This window comes from Triturus cristatus, chromosome 8, assembly GCF_964204655.1.
Source record: "Triturus cristatus chromosome 8, aTriCri1.1, whole genome shotgun sequence".
NCBI classification, from domain to species: domain Eukaryota; kingdom Metazoa; phylum Chordata; class Amphibia; order Caudata; family Salamandridae; genus Triturus; species Triturus cristatus.
Window position 1 is genome coordinate 35,168,122 of NC_140591.1, and position 15,491 is coordinate 35,183,612.

The 15,491-nt window shown below is 44.5% G+C and overlaps 1 protein-coding gene across 1 annotated transcript in view; it reads right to left on the bottom strand.

Annotated features, from left to right (window-relative positions):
• The window catches only part of LOC146799897 (cytosolic phospholipase A2 gamma-like), a 668,494-nt gene that overhangs the window by 288,946 nt on the left and 364,057 nt on the right, over positions 1–15,491 (bottom strand). The window contains exons 9-11 of the mRNA XM_085620828.1: positions 10,337–10,399; positions 8,272–8,298; positions 1,807–1,932 (exon numbers count right to left, since the gene is read on the bottom strand). Of these exons, the coding sequence (XP_085476954.1) occupies positions 1,807–1,932; positions 8,272–8,298; positions 10,337–10,399 (216 nt within the window). The remainder of the gene's footprint in view (positions 1–1,806; positions 1,933–8,271; positions 8,299–10,336; positions 10,400–15,491) is intronic.

The following is a 15,491-nucleotide window of genomic DNA, read 5'->3' on the forward strand; positions in this document are numbered from 1 at the left end:
ACATCAATCAGGAGTGGGTTTTCAGTTACTAGGTAGAACTTTGCCCTAACTTTCCAGATAGCCAGTAGATAACGAGTCATTGCAACAATTAATGGCTTACTGAGATCACTTCTTAGTATACTTAGGGCAACTTTGTATTCTCTAGTGCCTAGGGACAGACACAGCGGTGCTATCCAGGACAGAAATACAGGACATGATCTAGGGTCCCCTCATGGGCACCGCCTCACATCTGCACTGGGTATTTTAGCCTATTTGGCTGTGAAGGACGGGAGTCCCGTAGCAGAACTTTAGAAACAGGCACCTGGACATAGGGGGTTTCGATCTCATCCACGAAGTTTCCTCTGCTATAAACATCCTTAACTACAAGTAATGCATTGGTCAGAGAACCTCTGCTTATCTCTGTGTTTGCTGCAAAATCTAAGTGCTGCCAATAGGCTTTTTTGGGGCTGTTCATGGAGAACCCAGCTGACTCGTTTTGGGTACACCACATAGTTAAAAACCCAATTTCCTCCTGGATCAAGGACCTGCCATGCTCCTTTACTGCTTTGACCAATTTAGACTTGGTATCTCTGCAGGTTTTGTTGTACCAGGTCGTAGGTTGCTTGCTCTCGACAATACACCTGGTTTCAACAAAGAAAAAGGTCCTTAGTTTTCTACACAGCTCAATATGGGTCTCAGAAATGTCATCCAGTGACTCTTCCCAACCTTTCACAAGAAGTGGCAAAGACCCTCCATTCCTTCAGCCAGAATATGGAAACTCCAACTTATGGCATCTTGCGTGGTCTCCAAGCTATCCTCAATCTCCTGTCCAGTAGCTCTCCACAAGGTCCAGCCTGTTCAACTATGTTTAGATTCAGCATTAGGACTAGAGCATTGTGGTCACTATCCTGTTCAGGCACTTCTTGCATGTATTCAAGGTGAGGCCATAGTTGAAGGCCTAAAGAGTATAGTCAATCAAGCTGGTTGAGTAGCCCCAATTGGTTCTTTTTGTTTTTGGGCGCTATTTGTCACTGTAAACGTTCAAATTCAATATCTCTGGATATACTAATTGGATGTCTGTCATTATGGTCTTGTTTTATTTATACAATTGTACTCGATTTTTTATAAAACTGTTGTGGGTTCCTTTTATGGCTGAAGAGTTGCACAAATACTTTATAAATTGCCTCTAAGTTAAGTCTGACTAATCTGTGCCAAGGTACCAGAGGGAACAAGCACAAGTTAATTTGAGGTTTTCTTGTGTCTCATCATGACAGGGATTGTGGTTGTTGCTTGACCAGGGCTCATACCCCAGTCAATAAACAATCCAATTTCATACAATGAGGCTATTCCAAGTCACTGAGGAGGTCTGTCACTATATGGAGGAACAAGGCTGAACAATGAGTTCCTTTTTAAGGTTATGGAAGTCAGAGGTAGAGGGTATTGCATTCTTTGTAACACATGCTCTCACCATCACCGTTTACACAAACAAAAAGCACCATCCAATGGCTTGCATTTCATGCATTTCATGGCACACCGTCCAGAATATGGTAAACAATAAATCAACAAACAATGCCTAGTCTGAATGTGTCAGGCCTATAAACTTAGATCCTTTTCAGATAAACACCTTGTTTGTGTGACTCTCTTATTCTATTTTGTACTTCTCTATGTTGCTTATTGCTGCTTATTTAGTACAATACTCATAGGGTTTGAAAATTCTTTGAGGAGGCGAATATGTAAAATGATTACTGCTACTAAAACACAAAATAGATATTCACAGGTGTTGATAGTTTTACATTCATTTGTGGATGTGCTGATCAAGGGATTTACCTTCCTTTAGTTCTTCTTCTAGCTTCAGCAGTGCTTTGTGGCCGACCTCACCCGCTAACTCTTCAGCAGACAGGGTGGATATGAATTCAGCATTCTTGCAGCGCTCACACGTACACTCCGCAGGAACTGTAAAAGATAGTACGATTATCCAGCGTGTAAATTACAAAATCCACCTTTGACACCTTTGACACCACACTGACCATGTAAAATCTTTAAGATAATGGTAGAGACACATTTATTAAAGCATTGTTGATATTCTGCCACTAGCATTTTATTTAATGTATTTTAGGGCTGAGGGGAGACAGTTTTAGCTGTGTGACAAACATTTTAAATTAATATACATTAATAAAGCATAAACTGGTTTCAGGTCATCCACCTACAGCCATTGCTTTGCCAAAGTGTCATTCACATCAGCCCACAATTAGCACATAAAAAGTGGGCTATTGGGTCCACCCTAATTAGTCACTGCTTTGTTTGAAATGTGAAATCACTTCATGGTTCAACTCCCAGCACTGTCTTTCAGTATTTGGAGTGTCAGGAATAATGAGGCACACCACACTTCTACTTAACTTGGCTTCTTTGTGTGTATGCATTGAGAAGGGGTTTGGAAATGAGAAGAAAAGGAGCCCATCTGTAACCACCCCCACACTGCATTGCACACCGGACGCCCACCTAGTTGATACATGTGTAAACTAAGGTTAGGGACAGCCAGGAACAAGGATGTAAACAGTGTTATCATGGAGAGAAACATAATCTGTGGTGTTCTTCGCCAGAATTGTTTTATTTTTGTAAAGAGACTTTATTGAAGTGTTCAAACAGGCACAAAACATACAAAATACAGCAAAATACAGTTTGAATCAAGGGGGCCCATGCCTTTCCACAGTGTATAACCAGTAACAGAGTAATAGGCCCATGTCAAATAGGAGAGCACTCCATGTGTCACACACTCCCACCCGGCAGCAGTAGAGGGCAAGCATGGAATTCTGCACTACAAACTAGAACATCCCAAGCAACCTGAACCTTTTCCGCCTGAGCCCAGTGGCATTCTACCCTAATGCTTCCCGTCAACTGCTTTGCTAGGATGTGCAAAATGGGGCAGCAACCCTCACAACCAAGCTGAGTCTGCTTTACTGGGCACCACCAACTGTAACAAACTGCTGTGGTCACTGGCCAGCCTGGTGAGGACAAGATGTCCCCAAGCCCACCAACTCCTATGGCTTCACACAACAATCAGGCTGGGCTATAGAGAAAGTAGTCTGACTTAACAGCCCGTTATCATCCAACCCCGCTTTCAATGCCTCAGTTCACACCTTTCAGACTCGTGCAAAGTCCATTGGCCTCTTGCCCTGGTGTGTCTCACTAAGTAATGTGCCCCCTTCCCAGTCTGCCCGTCGAAGCAGATCAGCTCTACATTGCTCAATTCTGGGACCAACAGTGTCCTTCCACTGCATCATTTTCTGCTGCTTGGCAAGCACCAGGGCTAAGTCAATGAATCTGGATGCCACCCTGTGTTTAGCTGGCCAGGGATCGATCCCCAGTAGACACAGCTTGGGGTAGAGGTCCACTAAGCCATCTGTGACCTCGGCCAGCAATTTATACACCATGGAGCAATGAGGGGTCAGATGGGAGCAGCTCCATTCTATGAAGTAAACCACCACCCTCCAAATGGTACCAGGAACAAGCATGAATAGTGGATGGGAAGTAGGTGTTAAGCTTTTGGGTTGTAAGAAATGCCCAATGTTCGATTTAATAGTGAGTACGTTTGAGCCAGCTTTGTGGGACATCCTGGGGGCAAGCCTCTCAGAGTTTGGCCCAGTCTCCATCCGTCAAGGCTGACACCAATTCGGCCACCCACTTTTTCTGCAAATGAGTAAGAGATAACTGCATGTCCACCTGAAGCACCCCATAGAGCCCAGCCACCCGTCTCTAAGTGTTGGCAATATCGCAAATAAACTGGAAATTACGATGCGTCTGGGGCTCAGTATTCTGCTACCCCCAGAGTCTCTTCACAGCCACAGTTAGAGTACTATGGAGAAGATATAGCCCCACCAGGAGGTCAAACTCCACTCGCAGGTCATCAACGGAGTATAGCCCTCCATCTGCATAAATTGCCCCCTCAGTATCTATGGGGCTGGGCAGAACTTGTGAAGTTTCACTCAACGGAATTTCATTGAGTTACCTAAAAACTCTCAGAGATTTCATATAGCTCTGGGGGTGGATGGTGTTCAGCAAGTTGTGCTGTTCACACGGAGTTTTAGCTCGGGAGTGCGAAGGGATCCAGCATTCAGTGCTGCTTGGCAGACCTCCAAGCACTGAATGCAGGATGCCTTCGCACTACAATCGCTGGTATACAACTTAGTATAATAATTAACAAAGGTCTGATTATTCTCATCCTGATTGCAGAGCCATCCCCCGCTGCTGTGCAAACTCCAGAGTCTGAGCTCCATGTCTGGTGGGGTTGGTCAACCAGCCCAACAAGGACCCAGTTGTATCCCTTTCGTCATAGCATGAATTGTATATTTCCTATAGTCGAAACATCTTAGATGCTCTACATGCTCTGCTACCCTCTCCCTGGCCTCCAACAAGGCCTGCTGGAGATGTGACTGTTCAGGACAATGTCACTCTAGCTCCCAGAGCAATTGTTCAGGTGCAGCAGCCTCAGCAGGGTCCACTGGACTTCAACTGACTCCACTATCCGCTCGCCCCAAAAGACAACCGTTGTAAGTAGGCACAGACAAAGTGTAGGTTCTTTCAAAAGATTTATTTCACGCCTCCACTACTCCACATAACTGCAGCTGCCAGAGTGGGAGAACATTCTAAGAGTATGGGGGGGAGGGACATACTATTATGTATCAAGTTTACAACACATCTTCTCTCCAAATATTTTTAGGAAACCAAGGGTAGAACAATATACATACCCACATGCGAGAGGAGGAAGAAACAATAGAAGTGAAGAAGGAAAAACTGAGGCAAAGAGAGAGAGATAGAGAGTGAGAGAGAGAGAGAGAAAGCAAGAGAGAGAGAGAGAGAGGAAGAGAGGGAGAGAAAAAAAAGTAGGGGAATTAGGTAAATGTATCACTTAGGTGCAACTAAGGAGGATAGAGCATTTTTTATGATGCTACATCCTTGGGGTGTCACCCCCACTAGGACTGGAGTAGTCAAAACAAGAAGGCACATTTGTAGCATTGTGTTTCACCAGTTGGTCCATGCTCCAGCATTGTCCATTTTCCATTATGACAACATTCTTTTTGATAATAAAAATGGGCATAGGTGCAAAATACTTAGAATCCATTCCCCCTCTGTTAAGTGTTTCTTTGACTCGTACCCAATCACCAGCTTTCCAGGGCTACTGATTAGTACCATGTTTTACATCATAATAATTCTTACACTTGGTTTGACATAGAGAAATTGTTTCTTTACTCAGAGTAGAGATGTGTTCTGATCTGATACCTCCTCCCGACCAACAGGGAAATAGTTTGGTGCTTGGTTTCTGTTGCTTTAAAGCAGAAAAAGGTGAAATCTTACTGACAGAGTTGGGAGTAGTATGGTATGCCCATGACATGTCACAAATGGCATCCTCCCCTTTTCAGCCAGTGATACTAGCTAACTGAATGCTTTCCTTGTCCATGCAATTGACTCTCTCTACCAGGCGATTGGCATTGGGACAGAATAGAGCGGACCTAAGATGTATGCTGTTGAGATGTGAGAGGAATCCAGTTATGGCATGTGAAGTTAATTGCACCCCATTATCTGTCACCAGCGTAGCAGGTATACCTTCAGATGAAAAAACGTCCCTGAGGAAAGCAATTAGAGAATCAGTGGTCACCTGATGGACCATTCTGGTGACAACCCATTGACAATGGTAGTCAACTTAAATGAATGTAAAACCTTTTGTTACCCCACAGCGATTAGTGGGAAGAATGATATCTAGCGCTAGTTTTCCCACGTTTTTTATGGAACAACCAGAGGTGATAGCAGGATTCTGTGGACCATTTTGGACTTATCACTGTTGTAACAAATAATGCAGTCCTTGACCTTGGCTTCAGTCTGGGAATCCATGCTTTGGAACCAATAATATTCTCTCACACAAGCTTTAGAAAGACTTCTGCTGAGGTGGCCTTCATGAGCCAAGTCTATAACCTTGTCTATGAAGTTCATGGGAGGTATGATCATATCATTCCTGAGAACAAAGCCGTTCTCCTCATTAATTTCATTACGAAGCTCCCAAAAACCTTTGATGTCATCATCAACCTCACTTTTATTGGTAGGCCAACCAAGTAGAGCATAAGACTTAAGTTTGATCAAAGTCATGTCATTTGAGCTGGCCATCATCCAATCATCACTGGTAATAGAGGAGGAATTGACAACCAGGATAGGAAATTCAGCGGTATCAAATTCTTCCACTATGTCCAATGGGACTCTAGATAAATAGTCAGCCACCTTATTCTGGTTGCCTGTAATGTATTCAAGTTTGTAGCGAAAGCTTTCTAACCTTAGAACCCATTTAGCAATCCGGTGAGTACTGTTGCAAGAACCTTTAGATGAAAATACATAAGTCAGGGGTTTGTGGTCAGTGGGGATATCAAATTGAATACCCCACAGATAAAATATAAAATGCTTGACAGCCCAAAAACATGCGAGGGCCTCTCTTTCTACAACAGAGTAGTTGGCCTCTGATTTGTTCAGAACCCCGGAAGCGAACGCTACAATTATTTCCTTGCCATCGATGAATTGGGAGAGGGTGGAACCAAGACCTTTGTTATTGGCATCTGTGGTAAGTATAGTTTTCCTACTGTGATCAACGTTGCATAAATAAGAGGCTGATATAATGGCCTGTTTTTATTCATCAAAATATTTTTGATGGTCCACCAACCACTTAAAGTGAATGTGGCTCTTCATCAATTCTCTTAGGTTATAAGTAAGTTCAGCAAAGTATTTAACATACTTTGCCATGAACTCCGTTAAACCTAAAAAATACCTTAATTCATCCTTGTTACTTGGAGCACCCGCCTTTTTAACCGCCTTTAGTAGACACAATTTGGGTTTAAAGCCATCCTTGGAAATAGTTTGTCCCAGGTATTCAACCATATCTACACCTAACTGACACTTATCCTTCTTAAGCTTGAGTCCCGCTTCTCTGAGTTTGTTAAGGACATCTCTGAGAAGTTTAACATGTTCCTCTACAGTGGCTTCATATACAAGAATATCATCCTGGAAACACGGGGTTTTAGGGGTACTCTCTAAAAGGCGCGGCATGATTTTTTTTTAAAGATAGCAGCAGACGACGCCAACCCAAATGGCATCCCGCAGTACTAATTAGTGCCCATCGGAATAGTAAATGCTGTTAACCACCGGGATTCAGGATGTAACGCTACCTGGTGGTACGCATTAGAGAGGTCCAAGACAGAAAAGCATGTAGCCTCCTCCACAGTACTTAGCATCTCATGAATACAGGGGAAGTGGATGTCTTTCCACCCTGATGCACTTATTAAGATCTCGTAAGTCCACACATACTCTGATTTCATTGCTTTGGCTCTTCTTAGTGATATCAATGGGGCCAACCACTCTGAGCTTTCAATGGGCTGAATAATACCTAGAGCCTCCAACCTATTCAGTACTTTTTCTAAAGGACCTTTCATAAGGTGTGGAATGGGTCTGGTCTTCTGTACAGAAGGTGTAGACCATGGTTTTAATTATATCTGGTGTTGGAAATCACCCTAGCTTCTCGCTGAAGATTTCTGGGAATTCCTCCCCAAGCCACTCACCACTGAGAGGATGATTAACCACTAAAACTTGTTTGGGGCTGTTAGGATCCAACTTACTTCCAAGCTCTTTCTGGTGCTGCCAACCCAACAAATTCGATCCCTGTTTAACCACATACAGTTTACCCAATGTGGAACGGTTTTTGAAAGTTATGCAGGATCTGAGCATACCCTCAAGGAGAATGGGGTCTTTGTTGTAACCACTAGGGAAAAATTCAGGAATACCCTCAGCTTTGTATTTTGGATTACTAGACTGCTTAAATTTGTACACATCATTGTCCGTGGCCTTCTAGCCCATAGGAATGAATGGCAAGGTATTCCTTATTTGCGATTCTCAATTTGCGATTCGCAAATAAGGAATAGGTGGGATTCGCAAAATATTTTGCTAATCCTACCTACATTGCATTTTGCGATTCTCTAATTGCGATTCCCTAAAAATCGCAATTTGAGAACCGCAAAACACGTTTTCCCTACATATGGCCCAAAGTTACATAGATGTAATCAGTTATCTAAAGATGGGCGTTAGGTTTCCAACTCGGTCTTTGTATTGAATTGTAATAACTGTTTTAGATTTATTGGTTTGAACCAAAGTATGCTGGAATTATGAATAATCCAAGCCGCAACAAAAAAATTTAACATTAATATTGTGAACTGCATTTAATTTCTGATTAGATATAAAGACAAAATAGATGAATCAACTTACCAGGACAAGATTGCAGGCTTGTAGTCTCTGTTTTTGCATAGCGGGCAAAAGGAAAATGGCAATATAGATTATTAATTTACATACCAATACATCCTGTGCTCATATTGTTTGATAGAGTGTGAGCTCCATGCAGTATGTAAAGTAATGCTAAGTTAGCTTCAACAGAGACAGAGAATGGGAAGTAAGGCCTTCAGACACGTTGCCAAAAACAAAATCCTATTGGCACCTCGTGCCAACAGGATATCGTCAATTTTGGATTACATCCCCTGCAATAACCAATGATGTAAGCAAAGAATTATAGCAAGGTATGTGTTAAATAGTTGAGTCTATAGGAGCCATGAGGTCTTCCATGCATGATATGTGTGGCCAGCTTCGGAGTTGTGTTCAATATGTATGGCCAGTGAGCTCTGCTATAACATTTGGTTTCTCAGAATGAAATCACAGCAATGAAAGGGAATGCACATGATAAGAATAACTAGCTGCAGATGGTTTCATGGTGTGATTGTTATTTCCTGTTTCCTCTTCCTTGTGACACTCTTGAGAGTTTACATTTTTTCATTGCATCCCTCGTCTACAAACTGTTCTTTCTGCACCGTAGTATATCTTCCTCAGAACTATTTTCTCTGGGGTCAAATATGTACCTGTTTGAAAATGTATAAACTCGGGAAATTGACTTTCACACATTTTGGCCTATTGCCTTTTGGGACAAACTATGGATTAAAATCCGTAAAACTTCCCGATCAGCTAGTACGACACAAACGCTTTTCTTTGTTTATAATCGACTTCTGTTTACATCGGCGATCCTACATAAATTTAACTCCACTTCCCCTCCAAACTGTTGGTCTTGTAGTGCCACACATGCTGACTTATTTCATCTGCTCTTTTCTTGTCCTTTTACTCACCAGTTCTGGTTGAAGGTATGGTCTCAGATCAACATGATTTTTCACACTCACTTCCCCTTCTCACCTATTGACCTTTTTCTAGGCACACTATCTGATCATTGGCTTTCTCTTTCCTGTAACACTCACGTGGTTGATTTTTTGATTGCAATCACCTTCCAACAAATAACAAAAAGTTGGAAACAGTCTACACAACTATCCTTTCAAGCATGGTGGTACAGAGTTTGTTATAATCATCGCCTAGATTGTGCCTATGTTTCTCCTATGACTCTGCTTTTGAAACGGGAATATATTTGGTCCCCTGTAACTATTTTTCTTGATAACTCTGCACAAACGGCTACTCAACACCAACCCCCACTGGAGGAATTTCCCAAACCACCCTGATTTGGTTTACTGGTTTTGATATATATACAATTGCTTACTCTGTAAACCCCTTCGCTGCGGAGCGAATTCCGCCGCAGCGCTGGGGGGGTTTGCGGTGCCGCTGTGCTCATGACGGAACCACGCCGTCATGAGTCACGGGCGAGCTGTGCTCATGACGGAGTGGTTCCGTCATGACTCCACCCACTTGCGCTAATCGCCCGCACAGGCGGGGAATTAGCGCCGCGTGGGCGGAGCGGCCGCCAACGGCCGCAGCATGACGGAACCACTCCGTCATGAGCACACGGCGCCCGTGGCTCATGACGGAGTGGTTCCGTCATGAGCGGGGAACGGGTTAATGTCCTTCTTTCCCCCTTCCCCTAATATGGTAACTTTATTACAGCCAGTTCTTCTTTCTGCAATGTTGATATTTACTTATATATTGTATTACATGTATTTTATTTTCTTCTCTCTCTCTTCTTCTTTCTTTTTTTCTCTCTTGATTTTTTACATACTTCTCTTGTTTAATGAAATTACTTTAAAAGTGTATTTCTTTCTTCATTAGGTCTTGTTCTTTCAAAACTGTTGTTCATTAATATCTTGTTTTTTCTTGATTCTGTATGCCTAGTTGCATTTCTCTTTTTGAAATAAAGTATTCTATTTAAACTCAAAAATAAAATAATGATAAACTCTTTCATGAAACAGATGCCCTTCACTCGCCCTTCTTCTGTCCTTGCATGCTTACACTGGGCAGTGTCTGATGTGTGCAGTTAGAAACATTAAGATCAAACCCTTGGGTATTTTACCTTCTTCTTCTTCTTTTTCTACGTCTTCTTCGTGTTTTCCGCTGAACCAGTTCAAGATGTGTTCTGAAAGAAAAAGTATACAATCCCACCTAAACTGAGGACTCTGTCAAGCCAGATTTAAATGTTTCATGTTCAAGAGCCATTCTAGCAAAAGAGAACGTAGTATAATTCAAAGAACAACAAATAATGAAACTATTACACATTCAGGACAAGATAGAATTACTGACATATCATGGAATGCAGGAGCTTTAACCTCTTCAATGCCTATGACGAGCTGGTCTCGTCATGGGCCGCGGTTGCGCTGTGCCCATGACGAGACCAGCTCGTCATAAACCCCGCCCGCTAATGAAACGGCCGGCACAGGGCGGGGAAAGGGGCGGGCACTGAAGGGGTTAAGAACATTATCAATAGCCAAGAAGTGAAGACACCTGGTGCATAAATGAACGTAACATTTCAGGCTTGGACTGCTGTTTAGAAAGGCAGCCGCGAGCCAGCGAGGCATATCCAGCGGAGGGACAGCGGCCTTCATAACAGAACACTGAACAAACAAGCATTGGCATATCCAGCGGAGGGACAGCGGCCTTCATAACAGAACACTGAACAAACAAGCATTGGCATATCCAGCGGAGGGACAGCGGCCTTCATAACAGAACACTGAACAAACAAGCATTGGCATATCCAGCGGAGGGACAGCGGCCTTCATAACAGAACACTGAACAAACAAGCATTGGCATATCCAGCGGAGGGACAGCGGCCTTCATAACAGAACACTGAACAAACAAGCATTGGCATATCCAGCGGAGGGACAGCTGCCTTCATAACAGAACACTGGACAAACAAGCATTGGCATCTCCAGCGGAGGGACAGCGGCCTTCATAACAGAACACTGGACAAACAAGCATTGGCATCTCCAGCGGAGGGACAGCGGCCTTCATAACAGAACACTGAACAAACAAGCATTGGCATATCCAGCGGACGGACAGCGGCCTTCATAACAGAACACTGAACAAACAAGCATTGGCATATCCAGCGGACGGACAGCGGCCTTCATAACAGAACACTGAACAAACAAGCATTGGCATATCCAGCGGAGGGACAGCTGCCTTCATAACAGAACACTGGACAAACAAGCATTGGCATCTCCAGCGGAGGGACAGCGGCCTTCATAACAGAACACTGGACAAACAAGCATTGGCATCTCCAGCGGAGGGACAGCGGCCTTCATAACAGAACACTGAACAAACAAGCATTGGCATATCCAGCGGAGGGACAGCTGCCTTCATAACAGAACACTGAACAAACAAGCATTGGCATATCCAGCGGAGGGACAGCGGCCTTCATAACAGAACACTGAACAAACAAGCATTGGCATCTCCAGCGGAGGGACAGCGGCCTTCATAACAGAACACTGAACAAACAAGCATTGGCATCTCCAGCGGAGGGACAGCGGCCTTCATAACAGAACACTGAACAAACAAGCATTGGCATCTCCAGCGGAGGGACAGCTGCCTTCATAACAGAACACTGAACAAACAGGCATTGGCATCTCCAGCGGAGGGACAGCGGCCTTCATAACAGAACACTGGACAAACAAGCATTGGCATATCCAGCGGAGGGACAGCGGCCTTCATAACAGAACACTGAACAAACAAGCATTGGCATATCCAGCGGAGGGACAGCGGCCTTCATAACAGAACACTGAACAAACAAGCATTGGCATCTCCAGCGGAGGGACAGCGGCCTTCATAACAGAACACTGGACAAACAAGCATTGGCATATCCAGCGGAGGGACAGCGGCCTTCATAACAGAACACTGAACAAACAAGCATTGGCATATCCAGCGGAGGGACAGCGGCCTTCATAACAGAACACTGAACAAACAAGCATTGGCATCTCCAGCGGAGGGACAGCTGCCTTCATAACTAACAGAACACTGAACAAACAGGCATTGGCATCTCCAGCGGAGGGACAGCGCCCTTCATAACAGAACACTGGACAAACAAGCATTGGCATATCCAGCGGAGGGACAGCGGCCTTCATAACAGAACACTGAACAAACAAGCATTGGCATCTCCAGCGGAGGGACAGCTGCCTTCATAACAGAACACTGAACAAACAAGCATTGGCATCTCCAGCGGAGGGACTGCGGCCTTCATAACAGAACACTGGACAAACAAGCATTGGCATATCCAGCGGAGGGACAGCGGCCTTCATAACAGAACACTGAACAAACAAGCATTGGCATCTCCAGCGGAGGGACAGCTGCCTTCATAACAGAACACTGAACAAACAAGCATTGGCATATCCAGCGGAGGGACTGCTGCCTTCATAATAGAACACTGGACAAACAAGCATTGGCATATCCAGCGGAGGGACAGCTGCCTTCATAACAGAACACTGAACAAACAAGCATTGGCATCTCCAGCGGAGGGACAGCGGCCTTCATAACAGAACACTGAACAAACAAGCATTGGCATCTCCAGCGGAGGGACAGCGGCCTTCATAACAGAACACTGAACAAACAAGCATTGGGATATCCAGCGGAGGGACAGCGGCCTTCATAACAGAACACTGAACAAACAAGCATTGGCATATCCAGCGGAGGGACAGCTGCCTTCATAACAGAACACTGAACAAACAAGCATTGGCATCTCCAGCGGAGGGACAGAGGCCTTCATAACAGAACACTGAACAAACAAGCATTGGCATATCCAGCGGAGGGACAGCGGCCTTCATAACAGAACACTGAACAAACAAGCATTGGCATATCCAGCGGAGAGACAGCTGCCTTCATAACAGAACACTGAACAAACAAGCATTGACATATCCAGCGGAGGGACAGCGGCCTTCATAACAGAACACTGAACAAACAAGCATTGGCATATCCAGCGGAGGGACAGCTGCCTTCATAACAGAACACTGGACAAACAAGCATTGGCATCTCCAGCGGAGGGACAGCGGCCTTCATAACAGAACACTGGACAAACAAGCATTGGCATCTCCAGCGGAGGGACAGCGGCCTTCATAACAGAACACTGGACAAACAAGCATTGGCATATCCAGCGGAGGGACAGCTGCCTTCATAACAGAACACTGGACAAACAAGCGACTTCAAGAGACACCTCGTGGAAAGCCATTCTTCTTACTATAATTAAAATGTAGAGATGAATCACTGTAAGCACGGATTCCAAAGTTTAAATATTTATTTGTCTCCAGAATCCAAATATGCAAAATCTGAAGACGCATTGGCAGAACATCTTCCCAGGTACCGGTCACAGGATAGCTTCTTCCTAATCTGCGTGATGCATGAGATGCAGGTAAGTGCCCAATGCAACAGAAACAAAGGATGCGCGCATTATACCGTGCACAAGAGCAGCAGCTGACCAGTCGAAGCGCAGATGCAATTTTGGAAGACTTTGCCGTTAAGTGTAATGGGTCACGTGGCATTAACGAAAATGATAATCCTGCCGAGGTTGCTATATTATTTTTTGAATTTTCCAATATATGTCCCAGTGAAGGTGCTTCGGAACCTAGAAAGCCAGATGCGGGATTTGATATGGAACAAAGGGAGGCCTAGGGTGGCGCTTCGGAAACTATACGCCCCTACCAGCAGAGGCAGTTCCAAATATGGAGTTATATTATCTAGCATCTCAATTGCAGTGGGTGACAAAATGGCTAAGCGGTAAACACCTAGAAGATACCGCAACAACACTTCCTCCGTGGTCTCAGTCTCGGGTCTGCCATTTGTTTCACCCCGCAGCATCACTCCCCTGCCCTCCCCAAATGTACACTGAACTCACACATAGATGTTATCGCAGAAGTTTATACCTTTCCCGAGATACGACTCCTCATGCTCCATCATTACCACTGATGGGGACGCCCAGAGGCTGGGATAGAGTGCCAGATTCGGCCTTACTATGTTGGCGAGAGACGGGGCTGGAAACACTGGGGGACCTATATGCAGAGGGCACACTACTCACATTCGAAACTCTAGGGAATGACAATGGTGTCCCTGCGGGGCAATTCCTTCTATATAATGCAATAGTCAGATCTTTAACGGCTGCATGGGGGGTCATCACAGCGGAATTACCCATACATTTACTCATACAATACCTCCATGTTATGGGAGAAGGCTCCCATATAGTGCATTAGTTAGCAGAAGCCCTCCTCACCCATACACTGAAGCCAACAACGACGCTCCGTGTGCGATGGGCAGAGGATAGGGGGCAGCCATGGACAGACCAGGAATGGGACAGAATCATGGCCGGATCCACTCACATACCTCAAAGCTCTAGATTTAAATTAATTCAAACATACATAATACACAGAGCATACCTTTCCCCCGACAAAGTTATTCAGTACTTTAATATTACTACCTCCGCCTGCCCAAGATGCCAGCTTGCAGGCGCCGATTTTTTACACATGCTTTGGTCCTGCACCCAGCTCCAAACATACTGGTATGCGGTCGTGGAGACGCTAGAGAGATGCACTGAGTCGGCGCAAGCTGAGAGCACCACATTGCATAGTGAAGAAACTGCAGGCCTACGTAAGTATCCTATTGCACAGTCCTGGGATGCAATTCTACGTACCCTTGCACGCCCAGATGGTGAAGGGGAAGCCATATCCCCACAAGCGACCAGTGGTGATGAACCAGCTGCCACCTGATGGCCGACCAAGTGTGGCATCTGCCAACCTAGCCCAACATACTTGCTATAGCACGTCTCCTCTGCTGGTGGTTCACACAGAGTTTAGGTACAGCTATAGTGATAATTTTGCATTCACCTCCTTGGCAGCACACTTAGCAAACCGTTGAGCTGAGCGCACTCATAGTCATATGCACACTACAACCCAATCACAGTGTCTGTTAGATGGCAGTTTCCTCACTTTCTTTCCATTAGTAAAATTTTTTATTTTTTTTTATTTTCTTAGACATTTATTATTTTTTTGTTGTTATCAGTTCATGATCTAAGGATGTATAATTATTGGATTAAGAATCGTCAATAGTCCACTGTCATGCAAACAGTCCTACAACATCGATTTATAACACCTCAAGAGTCGCATTATCCTCTAGTCAACTATAGGAGTTAAGCGGTATTGCAACTGTTAGTCGCATGAATAAAATGTGAACACAATGTCAGTGACTAGGGGCAACAA